The sequence below is a fragment of the Aedes albopictus genome, chromosome 1 (genome assembly GCF_035046485.1).
Source record: "Aedes albopictus strain Foshan chromosome 1, AalbF5, whole genome shotgun sequence".
Lineage (NCBI taxonomy): Eukaryota > Metazoa > Arthropoda > Insecta > Diptera > Culicidae > Aedes > Aedes albopictus.
This window is the reverse complement of record NC_085136.1, coordinates 295,726,415-295,744,800: the sequence shown is the minus strand read 5'-3', so window position 1 is coordinate 295,744,800 and position 18,386 is coordinate 295,726,415. Positions and strand designations below refer to the sequence as shown.

Sequence of the window (18,386 nt, the reverse complement as noted above, 5' to 3'; positions counted from 1 at the left end):
TCTCATTGCCATAAATTGAGCAATGTGAGGGGACCCATACAAAGGTAATCTTGTATGATCTTTCGACCAGTGCACCCATCTGCTCCCTTATTTTTGTAAGAAAGTAAGATGGATGTTTTACAGGTTTCATCGACCGGAGTGCCTCAATCGAACTAAGGCTATCCGAGAAGATGAAGAAATGGTCTACGGGCATGTTTGAAATCATCCCCAAAGCGAAATTGATTGCTGCCAGCTCAGCAACATAAACCGAACAAGGTTCCTGAAGTTTGCGGAAGGCGGTGAAATTTTCATTGAAGACACCGAAACCAGTGGATCCATTTATGCGAGACCCATCAGTGAAAAATCTCTTACAGGAATTGACATTTTGGTACTTTTCGTTAAAAATGCGAGGAATAGATATACATCGAAGTTGATCTGGTATTCCATGAATAGCTTGTTTCATGGACAGATCGTATTTAACAGAGGTACTGTCATTAGTGAAGTGTACACGGGGAGGATTATAACTTGGTAGGCTTATGTCAGATGACATGTAGAACAGATAGATTCTCATGAATTTTGATTGAGTGTTCAGACTGAGCATTTCTTCGAAGTTTTCAATGACAAGTGTGTTGCTCACTCCACACTTGATAAGTAACCTTAGCGAGAGCTCCCAGAATCGGTTCTGGAGAGGTTTCACCCCTGCCAGGACCTCAAGGCTCGCATTATGCGTTGAGTGCATACAGCCGAGAGCAATACGCAAACAACGGTATTGAATTCGTTCCAACTTTATTAGGTGGCAGTTTGCTGCTGAGTGGAAGCAGAAAGAGCCATACTCAATAACAGAGAGAATAGTCGTTTTGTAAAGTTTTATGAGGTCTTCCGGGTGAGCACCCCACCATGTTCCGGTAATTGTGCGTAGAAAATTGATCCTTTGTTGACATTTTTGCACCAAATACTTGATTTGGGTACCCCAAGTGCCTTTTGAATCAAACCAGACCCCAAGGTATTTCGAAGTCAAAGACTGGTCGATTTCTATTCCCAAAAGATTGAGTTTCAGTTGGGCTGGGTTCCGCTTTCTAGAAAACACAACCAATTGAGTTTTTTGCGGAGCAAACTCGATCCCTAAATCTCTTGCCCAGATTGACAGATTATTTAGAGAATTTTGCAATGGTCTTTGCAACATTTCTGCATGTGGGCCTTTTAGAGAAACCACAGCATCATCTGCAAGTTGTCTTAGCGTGCATTGTCCTTCCAAGCAACTATCAATGTCTTTCACGTAAAAATTATAAAGCAAGGGACTTAAACATGAGCCTTGGGGTAGGCCCATGTAACTAATTCTGGAAGTTGTCAGTTGTCCGAGATTGAAACTCATATGTTTTTCTGACAACAAATTATACAAGAAATTATTCAAAATTCCTGGAAGTCCACTATTGCGCAGTTTTTCTGACAATATTCCTATGGAAACTGAATCAAAGGCGCCCTTAATATCCAAGAAAACTGAAGCCAGTTGCTCCTTTTCCGCAAAGGCCAGTTGAATATCTGTTGAAAGCAACGCTAGACAATCGTTTGTTCCTTTGCCCTTGCGAAACCCGAACTGTGTATTTGAAAGCAAGTTATTCGATTCGACCCAATGATCGAGTCGTGATAGGATCATTTTTTCCAACAATTTCCTTAAACATGATAACATAGCAATTGGGCGGTATGAATTATGATCAGACGCTGGTTTACCAGGCTTTTGAATAGCTATTACTTTGACCTGTCTCCATTCATGCGGAACGATGTTGTTCTCCATGAATGAGTTGAACAGGTCCAGTAATCGTCTTTTCGCGATATCTGGGAGATTCTTTAGAAGATTGAACTTTATCATATCGCTTCCCGGAGCGGAATTGTTTGATGAAAGAAGAGCCATAGAAAGTTCCAGCATAGTGAAGGGTCTGTCCAGAGAACCGTCTCTTGGGGATGTTTCCCAAGAAATCGGTTGTGCTGGGACTGAGTCTGGGCAGACCTTTTTCGCGAAGCTGAATATCCAACGGTTGGAGTATTCGTCACTCTCATTAGAAGAAGAGCGGTTTCGCATGTTGCGAGCCACTCTCCAAAGCGTTGTCATTGAAGTTTCTCTTGAGAGACCCTCAATGAAGTGTCGCCAATAACTACGCTTCTTCGCTTTCAGCAGGTTTCTCAGCTGTCTTTCGAGCTTTGCGTACTCTTGATAAAGATCTGAGGTACCGTGCCTACGAAAAGTTTTGAAAGCATCAGATTTTTTAAGATACAACTGGGTGCAATCATCATCCCAGCCTAGTGTGGCTGGTCTTCTTTTGAAGGTTGCACTTGGAACACGTCGTTTTTGTGATTCTAATGCACTCTTATATATCAGTTCAGACAGGAATCGATACTCATCCAAAGGTGGGAGGGGATTGAATGATTCGATGCCAAAAGATACCGCTTCTGCATACTTTTGCCAATCGATATTCCTTGTGAGGTCAAAAGGAACCTGAATTGGATGGTCTGACCTTTCACTATTATGCTTTATGGTGGTTATAATGGGTAAGTGATCACTACCATGAGGATCCTCGATTACCTTCCACAAGCAATCGAATGATAGTGAACTTGACCCCAGTGATAGGTCGAGACGACTTTCTTTGCCGTCAGATGCAATACGTGTCACTTCACCTGTATTTAAAATGTTCAAATTGAAATCGTCGCACAAATCATAGAAAACGGCCGCTCTATTATCGTCATATGGTTCGCCCCACCCTGTACCATGCGCGTTCATATCACCCAGAATTAAAACTGGATGTGATAGTGCAGAAACCGCATTCCAAAGATGACGGCGGTTAATTGAAATTCTTGGAGGAATGTAAACGGAAGCTACGCAAAGTTCTTTACCCTTTACGTTTATTTGGCAAGCGACGATTTCTACGCCAGGATGAGTCGCGATTGGAATTCTATAAAATGAGTAAGTCTTTTTGATCCCCAAAAGAACTCCCCCATAATGGTCATCTCTATCCTGGCGTATAATGTTAAAATCGTGGAAGTTGAGTTCATCTTCAGAAGAAAGCCATGTTTCACAAAGGGCAAATATATCACAATCAGAGTTGTGAATCAAAAACTTAAACAGGTCTAATTTAGGTTTTAGACTATGACAGTTCCACTGTAGCACAGTGATCATATCTTGTACCTCACTTGATGAATTATCCATCGAAAGATATGATCGCAGCAAGGAGGGGCCATGATTGTGTCAGATTCCGAAGATATTCTTCTACTGTAGGTATAAACATATCAATAATGCCTCTAAATGTTTCTGGAAGGCTGAGGGCATTATATAAGCGATCCACGAGAACCCTAAAAGTAAACAGTCCTCGCTTGGGTCTAGGAGGCTTGCTTGAACTGCGAGGAACTTTGGTAGCTTTTTTCTTGCTACCTTGTCGATTATTTCTCTTTGAAGTGTATTTAACAGGCGGAGACGGGGGTGACAGGTTCTTGCTACAACATGGATCTGAAGCTAGAGGAACCTGATTCTTCGGAGTTTTTAAGTTTACCCCGTCTCCTTTAACATTAGGCAAACTTTTGAGGGAAGACTTTAAAAAGACCTTTCGGCGCAATCCCGGGGAAGATGATGACTTCCTTTTTCCAGGTGCGTGTACCTCCGAAAGAGATCCACCCTCATCAGTTTCGCCATCGTCCTGATCATCGGAAGACAACTCCTGATAGGGATTTTCAACTGGGACAGCTGATTCAGACACGGAATCTGGTGTTTTAAAAGATTTCACCATCTCCGCATATGTCTGTTTGGAGCGCTTTATGATAGAGCGACTCTCATTTCGAATGCGTCTTTTGTAAGCCGGGCAAACTTGCAAGTCGTGTGGATCTCCGTCACAGTAGCTACATTTTTCCGCTTCCTGTGTGCAAGAGTCCTCCAAATGAGCTTGGTTGCATTTGCCACAACGGGGCTTGTTGTCGCAAAAGCTATCACTGTGACCAAACTGCTTGCATTTGGTACAATTAAAAACCTTCGGCCTAAAAAGATGCACTGGGTAAAAACCACCATCAATTACAACAAATTCCGGGAGGACGGAACCTGGAAAAGTCACTCGAAAAAACGCTGAAGGCGAGTACACCTTTTTATTTCCTTCCATGGAAACCTTAGATAAGCGTTTACAGTCTAGGATAGCCACATCAGGAATTGACCTATTTTTGAATCGACCAAAGCCGGTCTTGATGTCCTCACATGTCAGCATTTCGTCGAGGATCTTCCCCTCCACCTCCACTTCTCGTGCTGGCACATAGACCGCGTATTCAACAGTAAACGCTTCGTGTTGAGCAATTTCATTTGCTGCTTTGTAGCTAGGTGCGGTAACACGCAGCTTGGATGCTTTCACTTGGTGAACAACGGTCCCAGGATACTTACGCGTCAGCTCTCGAGAAATCGAAAGCATATTCAATGGTTTGCATTTGCGCCGGAAATAGACAACCCAAGGTCCAGGCGAAGATGGCTGATAAAACCGCGTACGAGCAATGATATCATTAGGAGGCGTTTCGCCTCCAATCGAATCTTCCATGTGGAAACAAATTTATGAAAAATAACTCAAAAGTGCAAAGAGGAAGAGAAAAAACCTTAAAGTATTTACAGTGCACTTTCTTCCTTAGGACGACAACTGTTTGGTTTGTAAACCAAACAATGTTAATAATATATAAAAAAAAATAAAGCAAAAAAAAAAAAAAAAAAAAAAACTTGTACTAATAATATACGAATTCAATTCTTATGATTATTTTAGCGCACCCTGTAGGATGCAAAAATACGGTATTGAAAAAAAAAGGAAAAAATAGCTAATAAAAAAAAACAAAAAAAAAAAAAAGTTCTGTTATTTACAGTTTGTACACCCTTACCCGTATACAGTAGTTTGGGAACCACTGTAATGGATGTCAAAAAAAAGCACGTGGTCGAATGTGGACTGGGGATACAATTGACAAAAGCGATCAAAACAAATTGGGCAGACAAAAGAGTGTATCGAAAGAGTGATACTTATCTGACCGGAGCAGGTAGATATTTATCAGGCAGGCAGATGGTAAAGCTGTCCGTCGCGTCTGCCTTCGCACCCGTCGCCGCCGTCCTCTTTGTTGACGGAGGGGCTGATGATGGCGATAATGATGACTTTTGGATGCGATTATTCCTTGACCTTGATGTACGATGATGCAAGCACCTCGCTTCCGCGTTGCGCTGGATACCACCTTGCGACACTACACTTCGCACAAGCAGGAGAACGCACGATATAAAAAACCTTCCGCAATTGCGGGGGAAAAAACTCTACTTGTTTAAAGGCTATCGCGTGGTGAGATACGGAGCACACGTCCGACTCGTCCAAATGCACAACAGGGAATGAATCCAATCTTCATATTTGGGCTCTTGATCATTTCAGTTGAGGCTATCTTCACCTTAAATACTACACTGAAAGGAGCCTTGCAGTAATGACAAGCATAAAAATGTTTTTAAATTTACCATGGCAAAACATGATCATCGACCTACCAACGCTTCTTGTGTGCGTTTTGTTTCTTCTCACATCAACCGGTTCGATGGCTGAGTGGTAGCGTGCGAGCCTGGTGATGTCAAGGTTCTTGGTTCGAATCCGGTTGCCAACAGAAACTTTTTTTAATTGAAAATCGAGTCCATGGTAAAATTGAAAACATAATTCTGTTGAATTAAAACGAAACTCAGTCTGCACAAATTTAGTGGCGTTGTGCATTTAAATTGACCCTCAGAATAGTAATTTTCACCGCAAGCCGCCGTTCAGTGTATATGCGCATTCAACCTAATTTAAGCGCCCCTCGTTCGCCTGAAATCTTGCCTGAAACATTTCAGAACCGGTCACTCCCCCGTTGATATTTATCTTTCATGATTTGACAGCTTGCTCCGTCATTTCGCAGCAAAATGTCAACATGAGAAAAAATCACACAAAACTACAAAAGTGGGAGTGAAAAATTTATCAACATTGCAAATTATTTGCACTAATTTGCAATTGTTTTGCAATATTTGTGCTGAATTTTGATCGTCTATCGGTGTGCTAGCGGTTTCCGACGGAAATCAAGGTAAGACTGGCTGCTGAGGGTCGGAAAATCTACTCAAAAATTTCCTGCTATCTTGAAGGGCTGACTGAAGTTGTTTTTTTTCTCATCCATCATCAATCAGCTCAAATAGGAAACAATGGCTGGAAACGTAGTGCGGATGTCCCAGCCCGGAACGCCAGCCGCGACGCAGTCCAACTACATGAAGGTTTTCATCCAGCGGGACTACAGCGAGGGCACTTCCGTCAAATTCCAGACCAGGTTTCCTCCGGAGCTGGAGAGTCGGGTGAGTCAGGGTGTCTGCGTGCGAGAACGGCGATGGAGATGGACCATCCAGCTGTTTTTGTTTTAGCGTTATCGATTTCTCTTCTTGTTTGTTGCGATGGTGTAATTTGATTAAAATCGATGTGCGAATATTTTTAGATCGATCGCCACACATTCGAGAGCACGATGAATAAACTGAATGAGTATTTTGCCGAGGCGGAGAAGGGATCCTGCAGTACGTACTGCGAGGGCTGTCTGGCATGCATCACCGCCTATCTAATCTATATCTGCACGGAAACGCACTACGAAAAGGTGAGTTTTTCGAGGGGGTATGAGGGAACGGCACATAATTATTATGGTTATTACAATTTACGCGGATTCGCCCCCAAAATTTGGCCCTCCCACGAATTTAGCACGGAACTGGTCATGTGGAGAGTACTTGATCACTCTGATCAGCATCAGTTTCTTAGTGTTCGATTGACGAACGAGCATGTGGATTATGCATATGCATTAGCATTTGTAATTTGTTCAAGACTGCAAGTTACTAAAGCTTTGATCAGGTCTAGGAAAGTATTTTTCTAATCAACTTCAAAATAAGAAAATACGACTATACCACGTCTGCTTAGAAAAATTCTGATCTAGCAGAATATTGTATAGGCACCTAGGACTTCCAAATCCATGGAAAGATATCTTTAGGGTCTGTTAGATATAAGTCTTTTTTATCTAGTTTATTTATTTGATGTGTTTGGGCTCAGCCGTGAATCCAACGATTTAACCCTTTATAAGGCAGAGAAAACGCATCCTAGGTATTATGGAAATGATTATACATATGCATGATTACATTAAAGATCCAGCATCTTTGAAACCCCCTCAACCATTCATCCAACACCTGATCCCAACTAGGCAAAAATCATTTTATAAAGTTTATTACCCTATTGGGATTACTTCTCCAAATTTCCAAGGGCTCTAGAAACGCTAGAAACCCTTTACCAGATACCGCCAATCTGTGATGGAAAAGCACTCTGCAGCTGCAGAGTAAATGCTTGGCAGTTTCGTTTTTCGTTTGACGGAAACGACACTCGGAGAATTGGATTTTTCCCATCTTACTCAGATGATATTTACTCGGGCAGTGGCCAGTCATCAGACCAGTAATCACCCTGAGATCTCTACCGTGGACATTTCCCAAGTTTATAGTTTCATCCGAAGAGCACACTCAGGAACTCCACAGAAAGGTTCAGGGCCTACAAAGCTTGATGCCGCACCCTGTCTGGCTAAATTGTCGACGTTTTCATTTCCCAGAATTCCACAATGACCGGGCACCCAGTATAAAGTTTCCTCATTGCTACTGGTTATTGACAAGTGGAAGCTCTTAGCGCATTTAGAGCCGCCTGACTGTCCGAAAAAATACAGATCTTGGCAAACCTATAATTTCTTTAATTCAGACAAATGTTGGCACACTCTAGAATGGCTTGAACTTTCGCTTGAAATACAGTGGGACTGCATCACATTGGTATTGCCTTACTGGTACCAGGGCCAAAAACATCAGCTCCAGTATTTTCTCCCATCTTGGACCTATCAGTATAATATACAATAGAACCTGGACGTAAACTTGGCCCACCAGCATCCCAAACATAGGGACATGGTTTCACCACTTTGAAGGGAACATCATACCGTGTAGGCCCCAAACTTTGCGCAGTGCCAAACATTGCGCATTTGAGTGATAACCACTCCTTTAAAGCCAATTTCGTCTACATTCAGATTTTTCACACATGCTCACAATCACTAGTTAGTATTTCGTGAAAAAAAATTGCATTATGTATCAGCAATATTGTTCAACGATTTTTTGAAAAGTGCGCAAAGTTAGGCCCTAGGTGCGCAAAGTATGGTGCGTTTACGGTAGTTGATCTTCGTTATCATCCAATTTCTACTGATTTATGTCCATGTTCAAATTCAAATCTTTGATGATCCTCAAATGTCCAACAAGATCCTAGTCTAGGACTTTATTGTAGCGTATAAACTGCAGGGCACTTTTTGCCGCTTGTAGTTTAACAAATCGATGCAATGGCAGTATAATGAGAAGGGCATCCAAAGCAACTGATGGAGTGCTTTTCATTGCTCCTGTCATGGATATATAAGCAATAGCGTGGTTCAAAAAATCGTTTTTGCTCCACACCGCTTATTTGAATCGTAACCAGATTCTATGCCTTCTCCCAAAATTTGAGCTGGATTGGTTGAAAATTGAGAGTGCACAAGCCCTTCAAAGTTTGTATGGGAATTACTATGGGAACAAAACGTTTTTCGTTCAATTGACCATAGCATTTCCCCAAGTGCCCTAGAGTGTTAGTTGACCCATGGTACTCCTAGGCTACTCTGTCAGCTACAACTTTGCTGAAGACCACATTCGAATCGGATGCTTCATTAATTTGTTATCGATTTTTATCCAGAATGAAAATCTTTGATCATGATGATTACACTATTCGATGGGCATCACTGCAATTTGCCTTGAAACATAGTAGCCATGATTTATGTGTGCTATCTTTGGCGCCATGTGCAGCAATGTTGCCTGCTGGGAAGCAGAAAGATCACTGTTAAAGTTTCTGCAGCTGGATGAAAATCGATAACTAATTAATGAGGCGTCCGATTTGAATGTGGTCTTCGGCAAAGTAGTAGCTCATAGAGTAGCCAAGGAGTTCCATGGGTCAACTAACACTCTAGGGCACTTGGGGAAATGCTACGGTCAATTGAATGAAAAACGTTCTCTTCCCATAGTAATTCCCATACAAACTTTGAAGGGCTTGTGCACTCTCAATTTTCAACCAATTCAGTTCAAATTTTGGGAGAAGGCATAGAATCTGGTTATGAATCGAATAAGCGGTGTGGAGCATAAACGATTTTTTGAACCACGCTAATAAGCAAGTCTTTGTAGCTTACTTAGCTTATTTTGAGCGGTTACCTCATTTGTTTTCGACCACCAAACAAGTGAGTCATAAGTAATCTTAGTGCGGACTATTGCAGCCTTGATTGATGAGCCTTTTAAGGAGTTCGTCCACTACCAAAGACCACAATAAGGGCGATAGTACTCATCCTTGAGGACAGCTCTTTACAGATCTTACTGATGGTTACGCACCTCCAAGAACGGAAGAGATCTGTCAATCTTTAAGCATCGATATAATCCATTCGATAATGCATTTATCCAAGCCTCTTGCTTCCATTGCTGAACGCATTGAGCTGTACTGCCGTGAATCGCATATCTGTCCCATTTGCATAGGAAAACCAGCAAAGATGGGACTGATATGCGATTCACGGCAGTGTAGGATGCGTTATCGAATGCTCCTTCAATGTCGAGAAAAGCTACCACGGCTCTTGAAACGATTTCTCAATTTTGCTGACTAGCGAATGTAGCGCTGTTATGGTAGATTTGCCTGTTTGATAAGCAAATTGAAATTTGCTTAGAGGCATTTCTACCACTATTTTCTTCATGGTCTTTAACAGAACACAGGAAAGGCTTGTGGATCTGAACTCTGAAGGTTTTTGGAGTTGTTTCGTCCCGTTTGCCAGCTTTTGGGATAAAAACAATACGAACCTTACGCCACGCCTTTGGTATGTAAGCTAAAGTAATCCTGGCTCTGAATATTTCGGTTAAGAGCGGACAAATTGCCTCTTTTCCATGTTGAAGTAAAGCTGGGAAAATTCCATCTTTTTCGGCAGATTTGAAAGGTTGAAAAGAATTCAATGCCCATTCGACCCTCGACGGTGTGAAGATTTCACAAGCTTTGTGATAGGCATTGATCGATCCTTGCCTTATCTGAGTCCTGTTCTTCATCCGAATAAGGAATTGACCCTGGGAAGTGAGTTTTCATGATTACTTCCAATGTTGCAGAAGAATCAACAGTAAAACTGCCATCTTCTTTTTTAAGACTTCCAAGACCATTTGAATGGTCTTTCGGGAGGACTTTATGAAGCCTTGCAGCCGTAGGAGCGTTATTGATGTCTTCACATACCCGTCTCCATTCCTTCCGTTTGGCTAGCCTCAATTCTCTGTTGTATTCTGTAAGGGCTAACTGATCCCAATCAGAACAACCGTTCAGTTCTGCCAGCTTATTATTCCACCAAGTGACATCCCTGTTGGATGACCTCTGCTGGATTGGGCAGCTAGCATGATATGATGAAATCATTTTATCAATAATCTCATCAGAGGCATTTTCCAACTGTGAAACAGACAAGATCTGCTCACCCTTATATGAATTTCCATTCATATAAGGTAGAGGTCCCAGTTAGTTTTCTTTGGGTTTCTAAAGCTTTCAATTAAATTTGATTCGGCTTTATAATCGAACCTGATATTTTTGTGATCTGACAATGAATCCTCATCAGAAACATGCCAGTTCGCGATCTTATCTGATAGCTACAAAGCGTAAGATCTAAAACATCCTGTCGAATAGCAGTAACGAAAGTTGGAGAATCCCCTTTATTGCATATGCCTGTTATTAGACGAAATGTAATTCAGGAGATTCTCACCTCTTTCATTAATATCTGTACTGCTCCATATGGTATGATGGGCATTATCAATTGGACATTTATTATTTTGCAATAATCAACAAAACTTACGACCAAAGATGGCGGCACATCATCAACGTCTCCCGGAAAATATGCAGAAGCAATGCATACCTCAGTTTTTCCCTGGATTGTTGGGACCTCCATTTTAATCGCAACAATGTATGGTAAGTGGGGGCAGGATGGGTCACCTAAGAAATGGATCCCTATAACTTTCTGAATATAAATCGCATTTCTCTGTATTCTACCACGACTCTCAGATACACTAGTCAGCTATGATATAAGAGTATAAAAAGGTAATAAAGCTTGAAACCTGCTTCTTGACAAACAATTTTCAAAACATGACCCATCTTGCCCCACCTCATTTTAACGGGGGCAAGATGGGTCAGCTATAAGAAAACTCGATTTTCCTCCAACAAAAAATACTATATCTTCTAGTTTTTCTCTATACATTTAAGCTTCATAGACGTACAGATTACATGAAGAAAGTGTTGAAACATATCGGTAGATTATTCTCAGAACTAGAAGATTTTTGTTCGGGTAGCCATAAACGGACTTTGAAAACCTATATTTTTTGAAGGAAAATTTAAAAAATATGTTCTCAAATTTTCAGTGCTCTCATCGCTTCGATAATGTAGGTCACAGAATAGCCTTTCCATCAAAAATAAAACATTTTCAAAAACTATGCAAACATACCGAAAAATTAGGGTGACCCATCTTGCCCCGTCTACACAATACACGTAGTTATATGGAATGTATAGCATAAGGAGTATAACGAAAAAATATTTTATTTTTTTCTGTACGAGGAACGTATAGAATTTTCGAAACAATATACCACTTTTTTGTGTATCCCCGTCGTTCATCTGGGAAAATTATTGAAAGATTCAAAACATATATTGTGCGATTGAAAACGGTACTGACCCATCTTGCCCCCTGACCCATCTTGCCCCCACATACCATACTCTTGTAATAAACTCAGTAATTGGGACAAATTTTGTTCTCCTACTTACTAAAATGGCTGTTCTTGGATAAGACTGACTTTCGTCGTACAAGATCCTACAATTTTGCGAAAAGCAACCCATTACCCTTCCACTATTTACCCAGGGCTCTTGATCTCACGTCTATTCTTCTGTCTGTTCTCTACGTCTGTTCTACGACGTCTGTTCTCTAATAAATCTTCTGCTGAGCACAGCTGAAGCACTCTTCGCGTGGTGAAAATTAGTTTGAATAATTTTCATGGTACTCATTTTTTTACTATTTACGGTAGAAAAATAATGTCCACTACGTTATAGCTCCGTTTAACACAGTAAGGGCAAAATAGTGTGGAGGGCGCCCAGGTACTCCACAGGCACCGTTAGCGGTTAGATTTTTATTAGACCCCCCTAACCATCCATTCTTAGGCACGGTACTGATTGAGCCGCATGACACCATGAATTAGGGGTCGCCTGTTTGGTGGACTCTTACCACCGGATCAGACAATCCGTAGCTATATTCTTAGCCAGTTGAAGGAACTGCTACCGCCACTACAAGGCTATCTAGACTGATCGGGAATAGAAATTAATATTGATGATCAACTTCTTTCGAACCCGAACAGCCGAAATAATAGTCAGGATCTGGGAATCCGAACAGCTACCGGAGAAGTGGAAGGAAGGGGTAATCTGCCCCATTCACAAGAAAGGCGACCATTCGGAATGTGAGAACTTTAGGGCGATTACTATTTTGAATGCTGACTAGAACGTGCTATCCCAGATCATCTTCCGTCGTCTGTCACCTAAAACGAATGAGTTCGTGGGAAGTTTTCAAGCCGGTTTCATCGACGGCCGCTCGACAACGGACCAGATCTTCACCGTATGGCAAATCTTCCAGAAATACCGTGAATACCAGGTCCCAACGCATCACCTGTTGATCGACTTCAAAGCGGCATACGACAGTACCGACCGCACAGAGCTATGGAAAATCATGGACGAAAACGGCTTTCCTGGGAAGCTGACTAGACTGATCAAAACAATGATGGACGGTGTGCAAAACTGCGTAAGGGTTTCAGGTGAACTATCCAGTTCATTCGAATCTCGCCGGGGATTGCGACAAGGTGGTGGACTTTCATGCCTACTCTTCAACATCGCTCTGGAAGGTGTGATGCGACGAGCGGGGGAACGATTTTCACAAAATCCGGTCAATTTGTGTGCTTTGCGGACGACATGGACATTATCGCCAGAACATTTGGAACGGTGGCAGAGCTGTACACCCGCCTGAAACGCGAAGCAGCAAAGGTCGGAACGATGGTGAATGCCTCGAATACAAAGAACATGCTGGTAGGCGGAAACGAACACGACCGGAACTGTCTGGGTAGTAATGTAACGATAGACGGGGATACTTTCGAGGGGGTGGAGGAATTCGTCTACCTCGGATCCTTACTGACGGCTGACAACAACGTGAGCCGTGAAATTCGGAGGCGCATCATCAGCGGAAGCGGGCCTACTACGGGCTCCAGAAAAAACTGCGGTCGAAAAAGATTCACCCACGCACCAAATGCACCATGTACAAAACGCTAATAAGACCGGTGGTCCTCTACGGACACGAGACATGGGCCATGCTCGAGGAGGACCTGCAAGCAATCGGAGTTTTCGAGCAACGCGTGCTAAGGACGATCTTCGGCAGTGTGCAGGAGAACAGTGTGTGACGGAGAAGGATGAACCACGAGCTCGCTGCACTTTACGGCGAACCCAGCATCCAGAAGGTTGCCAAAGCCGGAAGGATACGGTAGGCAGGGCATGTTGCAAGAATACCGGACAACAACCCTGCAAAGCTGGTGTTTGCAACTGATCCGGTTGGCGCAAGAAGGCGTGGAACGCAAAGAGCATGATGGGCGGACCAGGTGGAACGTGACCTGGCGAGCACTGGGTGTGACCGAGGATGGAGAGCGACAGCCACAAACCGTGCATTGTGGCGTACTAGGGCAATTCTCGCTGAGACCGGCCCACTATTTACACCTTGTCTTCAAAAACGTTGAAGGTGGTGATTTTCTGAAAGCCCTCGCTAAAACAGTAAGGAAAATGCATTTAATTGGTTACTCAAATTGATGGACCACCCGTTAGTTAGAGCCATAACATTTTTTACAGACCCCCCGATTTTGGTCAAATGGTGACTCATTTAAACCGTTAAAACTCGATAGTTTCTCCAAAAACCACCTCAAAACGAATTGTTATTGAAACAAGGAAAGGTAGAGCTACTATTTACAATAATAAAAAGTTGGGTCGGCCATATTGATTTTGGCTGCCATCTTGTAATTTTATACAAAAACTGTTTTCATCATGATGGCAACCACCGATTTTCAAAATTTTTGTATCAATTAAAAGCTGAGACATTTATACATAACATATCAAAAAATAAGAGATGTCTTTTTCTCCTTTAAAACGTTATCTGCCGTTTTGTAAACCATGCCACTTTTGCGCACTGGGCCCGGTGCTGGTCGTTTACATAAATGCAGCGATATTTCGCTGTGTTAACAAACATGAATTTAAAATCTGAACACACTAATGGAAGGCTGAAAGTTCAAGCTTTTCAAAACACTAAAAAAGTTATAAAAGCAATGCCCGCATCATTGAGAAACAGTTAAAAACGGAAAAGAACCTCCGATTTGCCCGAATTTTGCGGCTGGTGCCTTTGTGTATACATGCAGGAGTAAAATCGGATGCTGCACATTGAAACCGCTTAGCACGAAAATGTGTAAGCCCTGCTCATAAGTGCATAATTTCCAGACCACACAAAAATGTGTTACAGTTACACATTCTCAAAAACAGCTCGTACACTCGTCTAGATGCGAAATGTCGATATTTTTTTTGTTTTCCAAGGTCACTAGCGAATTCAACGATTTTGCGGACACAGGAGCTGATTTTGTGAATGTGCAAGGGTTACACATTTTTGGTGTAGTCTGGAAATTATGCACTTTAGTGCTGAGCGGCGTTAGCGTGTGTTGCATGTCTTTGCCGGTGCGCATGGAAATGTATGGAGAAAACGTGGCTTAATTTACAAAACTGCAGATAACTCTTGAAAGGAAAAAAAAGACATCTCTAATTTTTTGATATGTTATGTATAAATATCTCAGCTTTCAATTGATGCAAAAAATTTGAAAATCGGTGATTGCCATCGTGGTGAAAACAATGTTTTTGTATAAAATTACAAGATGGCGGTCAAAATCAATATGGCCGACCCAACTTTTTATTATTGTAAATAGTAGCTCTATCTTTCCTCTTTTCAACAACAATTCGTTTTGAGGTGGTTTTTGGAGAAACTTTCGAGTTATAACGGTTTAAATGAGCCATCATTTGACCAAAATCGAGGGGTCTGCAAAAATTGTTGTTGCTCTAACTAACGGGGGTTCAACAATTTGATTAACCAAATGCATTTTCCTTACTTGTTTAGCGAGGACTTTCAGAAAATCGGCACCTTAAACATTTAATAGTGTATAAATAGTGGGCCGGTCTCAGCGAGAGTTACCCGCTATTGTTGATTATGTCTTGTCTTAAATGTGATGTTGAACAAATAAATGTATATATGTATGTATGTATGTCTATGGTCTGGCGTCACAGCCGAAAATGAACTGTTCATTTCGCTGTCTTCAGTCTTTCGTTGATGAACTCGATGATCAGGGACAGTGAAGTTTCTTCTTCATCACCAGGAAAGTAAGCTGATACTACGTTCACTATAGACTTAGCCCTGGGAGCTGGAACCTCAATCTTGTTGGTTAAGGCTTCTTACGGCATCATCAGCATCGGCAGCCATGTTGGATATGCGGCTCGAAATTTCAATGTGATGATTCTCTGCAATCAAAGCGAATATTCGTATGAAAAAGTATCACTCTATTTGCTCACTCGCAGTGATTACGATGATACTTTTCCAGCTGCGTTGCTGCAGAATTGACAATTTTTTATCACTTCAAATACGCGAGGCAAACAATCATTGAAAAGCAAAAAGTCAATGATTCGTTTGAAAGCTTCGTGATGCATTGACACCTTAAGATATCTTTCATGATGAATCTGATTCACTCAAAGTGCAAATTTTCGGTAATACCAATCCGTGTGGTCAATTATGAATTTCAAATAACTCAACGTACATATGTACAGATGGGTAAATTATTGGTTAAATTGGGAAAAAATCCACAGCTCAGGTGAGATTTGAACTCACGACCCTTATACGCTAGACAAGTGCTAAAGCAAGTTGGTAAAGCACTTGTCTAGCGAATAAGGGTCGTGAGTTCAAATCTCACCTGAGCTGTGGATTTTTTCCCAATTTAATCAATAATTTACCCATCTGTACATATGCACGTTGAGTTATTTAAAATTCATAATGAATCTGATGTTTTTTCTTGAGTTCTTTCCTTGTCAAATATTTGCCCTTGTGTACTTCAGGCCATACTAGCTTAAGGTTTTTCTTAGTCATTTGATTATTTTACATTCGCATATTTTGTAGCAGATACGTTGCGTTGTTTCAACCTCGAGTCAAAGAAATCAAAAACATTTCCATTACGACGTTCACGTTGGGTCATCACCCCTAGCGTACCTTACCATATCATTCTCTGATTTTAAACCTTATTGTCTTTTCCAGTGCTTGCGCAAGGTGTCCAAGTACATTGCCATGCAAAACGAGCGCGTGTACAATCCGAAGGGGCTGCAAATCACCGATCCGGTCTGCCGGGGACTGCGGGTCATAGAGATCTCGATATTGGACCGCCCAGGGCGCACGTGACTGCCGCTGTCGCATTCCACGGAGGAATTCTTCATGTAAATTCAGGCTATTTCGGACGGGATGGATATGCATGTAACATTCTACACTACTCCACACACACATAAACAAAAACCATCATCGGAACAACGTTTTAGGCAAGATAAGGGCGGACAGACCAGCAGCGGTGATATATCGTTCGGAGAGTTAGTTGATCGTCAAGCAAAACAGTTTTAGCAAATTCATGTTAATTTAATCGGACCCAGCTGCGTTGGATGGAAAACGCTATCACAAGTAAGATAAGGCGAATTCTTGACGGTTTGGATGAAACTATAGGTGCTTTCGGCTATACCTATTGGACAAAATCGGAAACGTGTCAAGTTTCATTCGAATATGGGGCAAGGCCAGCCTTTTTGATGTCATTGTGGTTGCAATCATTTTTTTAAGCTAAAATTTATTCTAAAACTAATTTTGTGCAAATGTTTTATGTTCTGTTCAATACATCGTTTTATTCTATAATTTAGGTCCAACTCAAATGCATACCTGGGAATTCCTTTTTCCAATTGTTCCGATGTAGGCAGGAATCCGTACGTTCCACAGATACATATGCAAATAATACGTTAAAGTTCGAATGAATAAGCATTCACAAATTGTCGATTTTAGTTCATCTCTTTTCTATCGCATTTAGATTTTAGGTCCCAGCAATGAAAACATCAACGAAGCTAATTAGACTGCATGGTTTTAGTTCAAGGAAAATTGTAACAAACTGTGTATAGTGGAAAGATCCAGAAGAAAGATTTAGTGTACTGAAATGCAAGGAAATTAACAGAAATTCGCTGCATTGGACAATGACAGTATCACAGCTGAAAGGAGGTAACCGTATTAGCATCCGCAATGACATACCTACGTGAATATTCCCTGACAAAAACACAAAAAAAAAACTATTCGAATCGTAGTATGATAGAGGAGAAACCAAGACTAGTTTGATCTATTTCCGTTTTTATTCATAGCAACTCAAAAGCTATACTTATTTTGTTGAAATAGCTATCCCATGTACCATAGGGCATATTCAAAGTGAGATACTTCGCACTGGTGAAAGGCACTTGGATAACTAATCCAAGTCTCGCAACTGGCGGAAAAAATCCTACACATGACTTCCAAAAACCACATCCTATGGAACATACTTACAACGTGAAGTTTTCTTTTTATCGATTGAGTTACAGCAATACAATCCATCTAGATCACGTAGATCCGGCGAAACGAGCTCGGGTTCTTATAAATGTGAAGAATGTTTTTGGGATATAACATATAAAGTATATTTATTAACAAATTTAAGAGATACCAACGGGGTTGTTTATTTGGAAAGAAAGCATTGATAGGCGAACTCTGCAGTGCCGTGAACTAAAGAGATTCAAGAAAACCATCACTCAACTCATTTAAAAAAAATGTATGGACTAAAGACACTATATGCAAAGACACGAAATGTTCCAATTGGAATTCCAAATTTGCTGTCAATGTTATTCCAATCGAGCAGGAGACCTGTCAAACGCGCTTTAAAAGCATTGCTCGACAGCATCATCGTCATGACGCGACAATCATCATCAACAGCACCAATCATCAGATTTCGTGTCTTTAGCGTATACTCAGCCAAATAACCTCAAGATTTCCATAAGGCCCAACTTATGAAACGGCCTTTAAATAATTCATAATGATTCGGATGAATTTCATTCCGTTGCCAAAGATAACGAGCTGCGGCTTGTGACACCGCTTAGCGAAATCAGTGCAATATGGTTGGTTGGACGAGAAGTGGC

At 41.5% G+C, this 18,386-nt stretch overlaps 1 protein-coding gene across 1 annotated transcript; it reads left to right on the top strand.

Annotated features, from left to right (window-relative positions):
* Positions 1-5,895: 5,895 nt before the first annotated feature.
* On the top strand, positions 5,896-17,910 carry LOC109403613 (golgin subfamily A member 7). Its single transcript, XM_019676430.3, has 4 exons — positions 5,896-6,063; positions 6,164-6,325; positions 6,463-6,615; positions 16,459-17,910. The coding sequence occupies exons 2-4, from the start codon at positions 6,179-6,181 to the stop codon at positions 16,597-16,599; spliced, it is 441 nt and encodes a 146-aa protein (XP_019531975.1). The 5' UTR covers positions 5,896-6,063; positions 6,164-6,178; the 3' UTR covers positions 16,600-17,910.
* Positions 17,911-18,386: the final 476 nt, after the last annotated feature.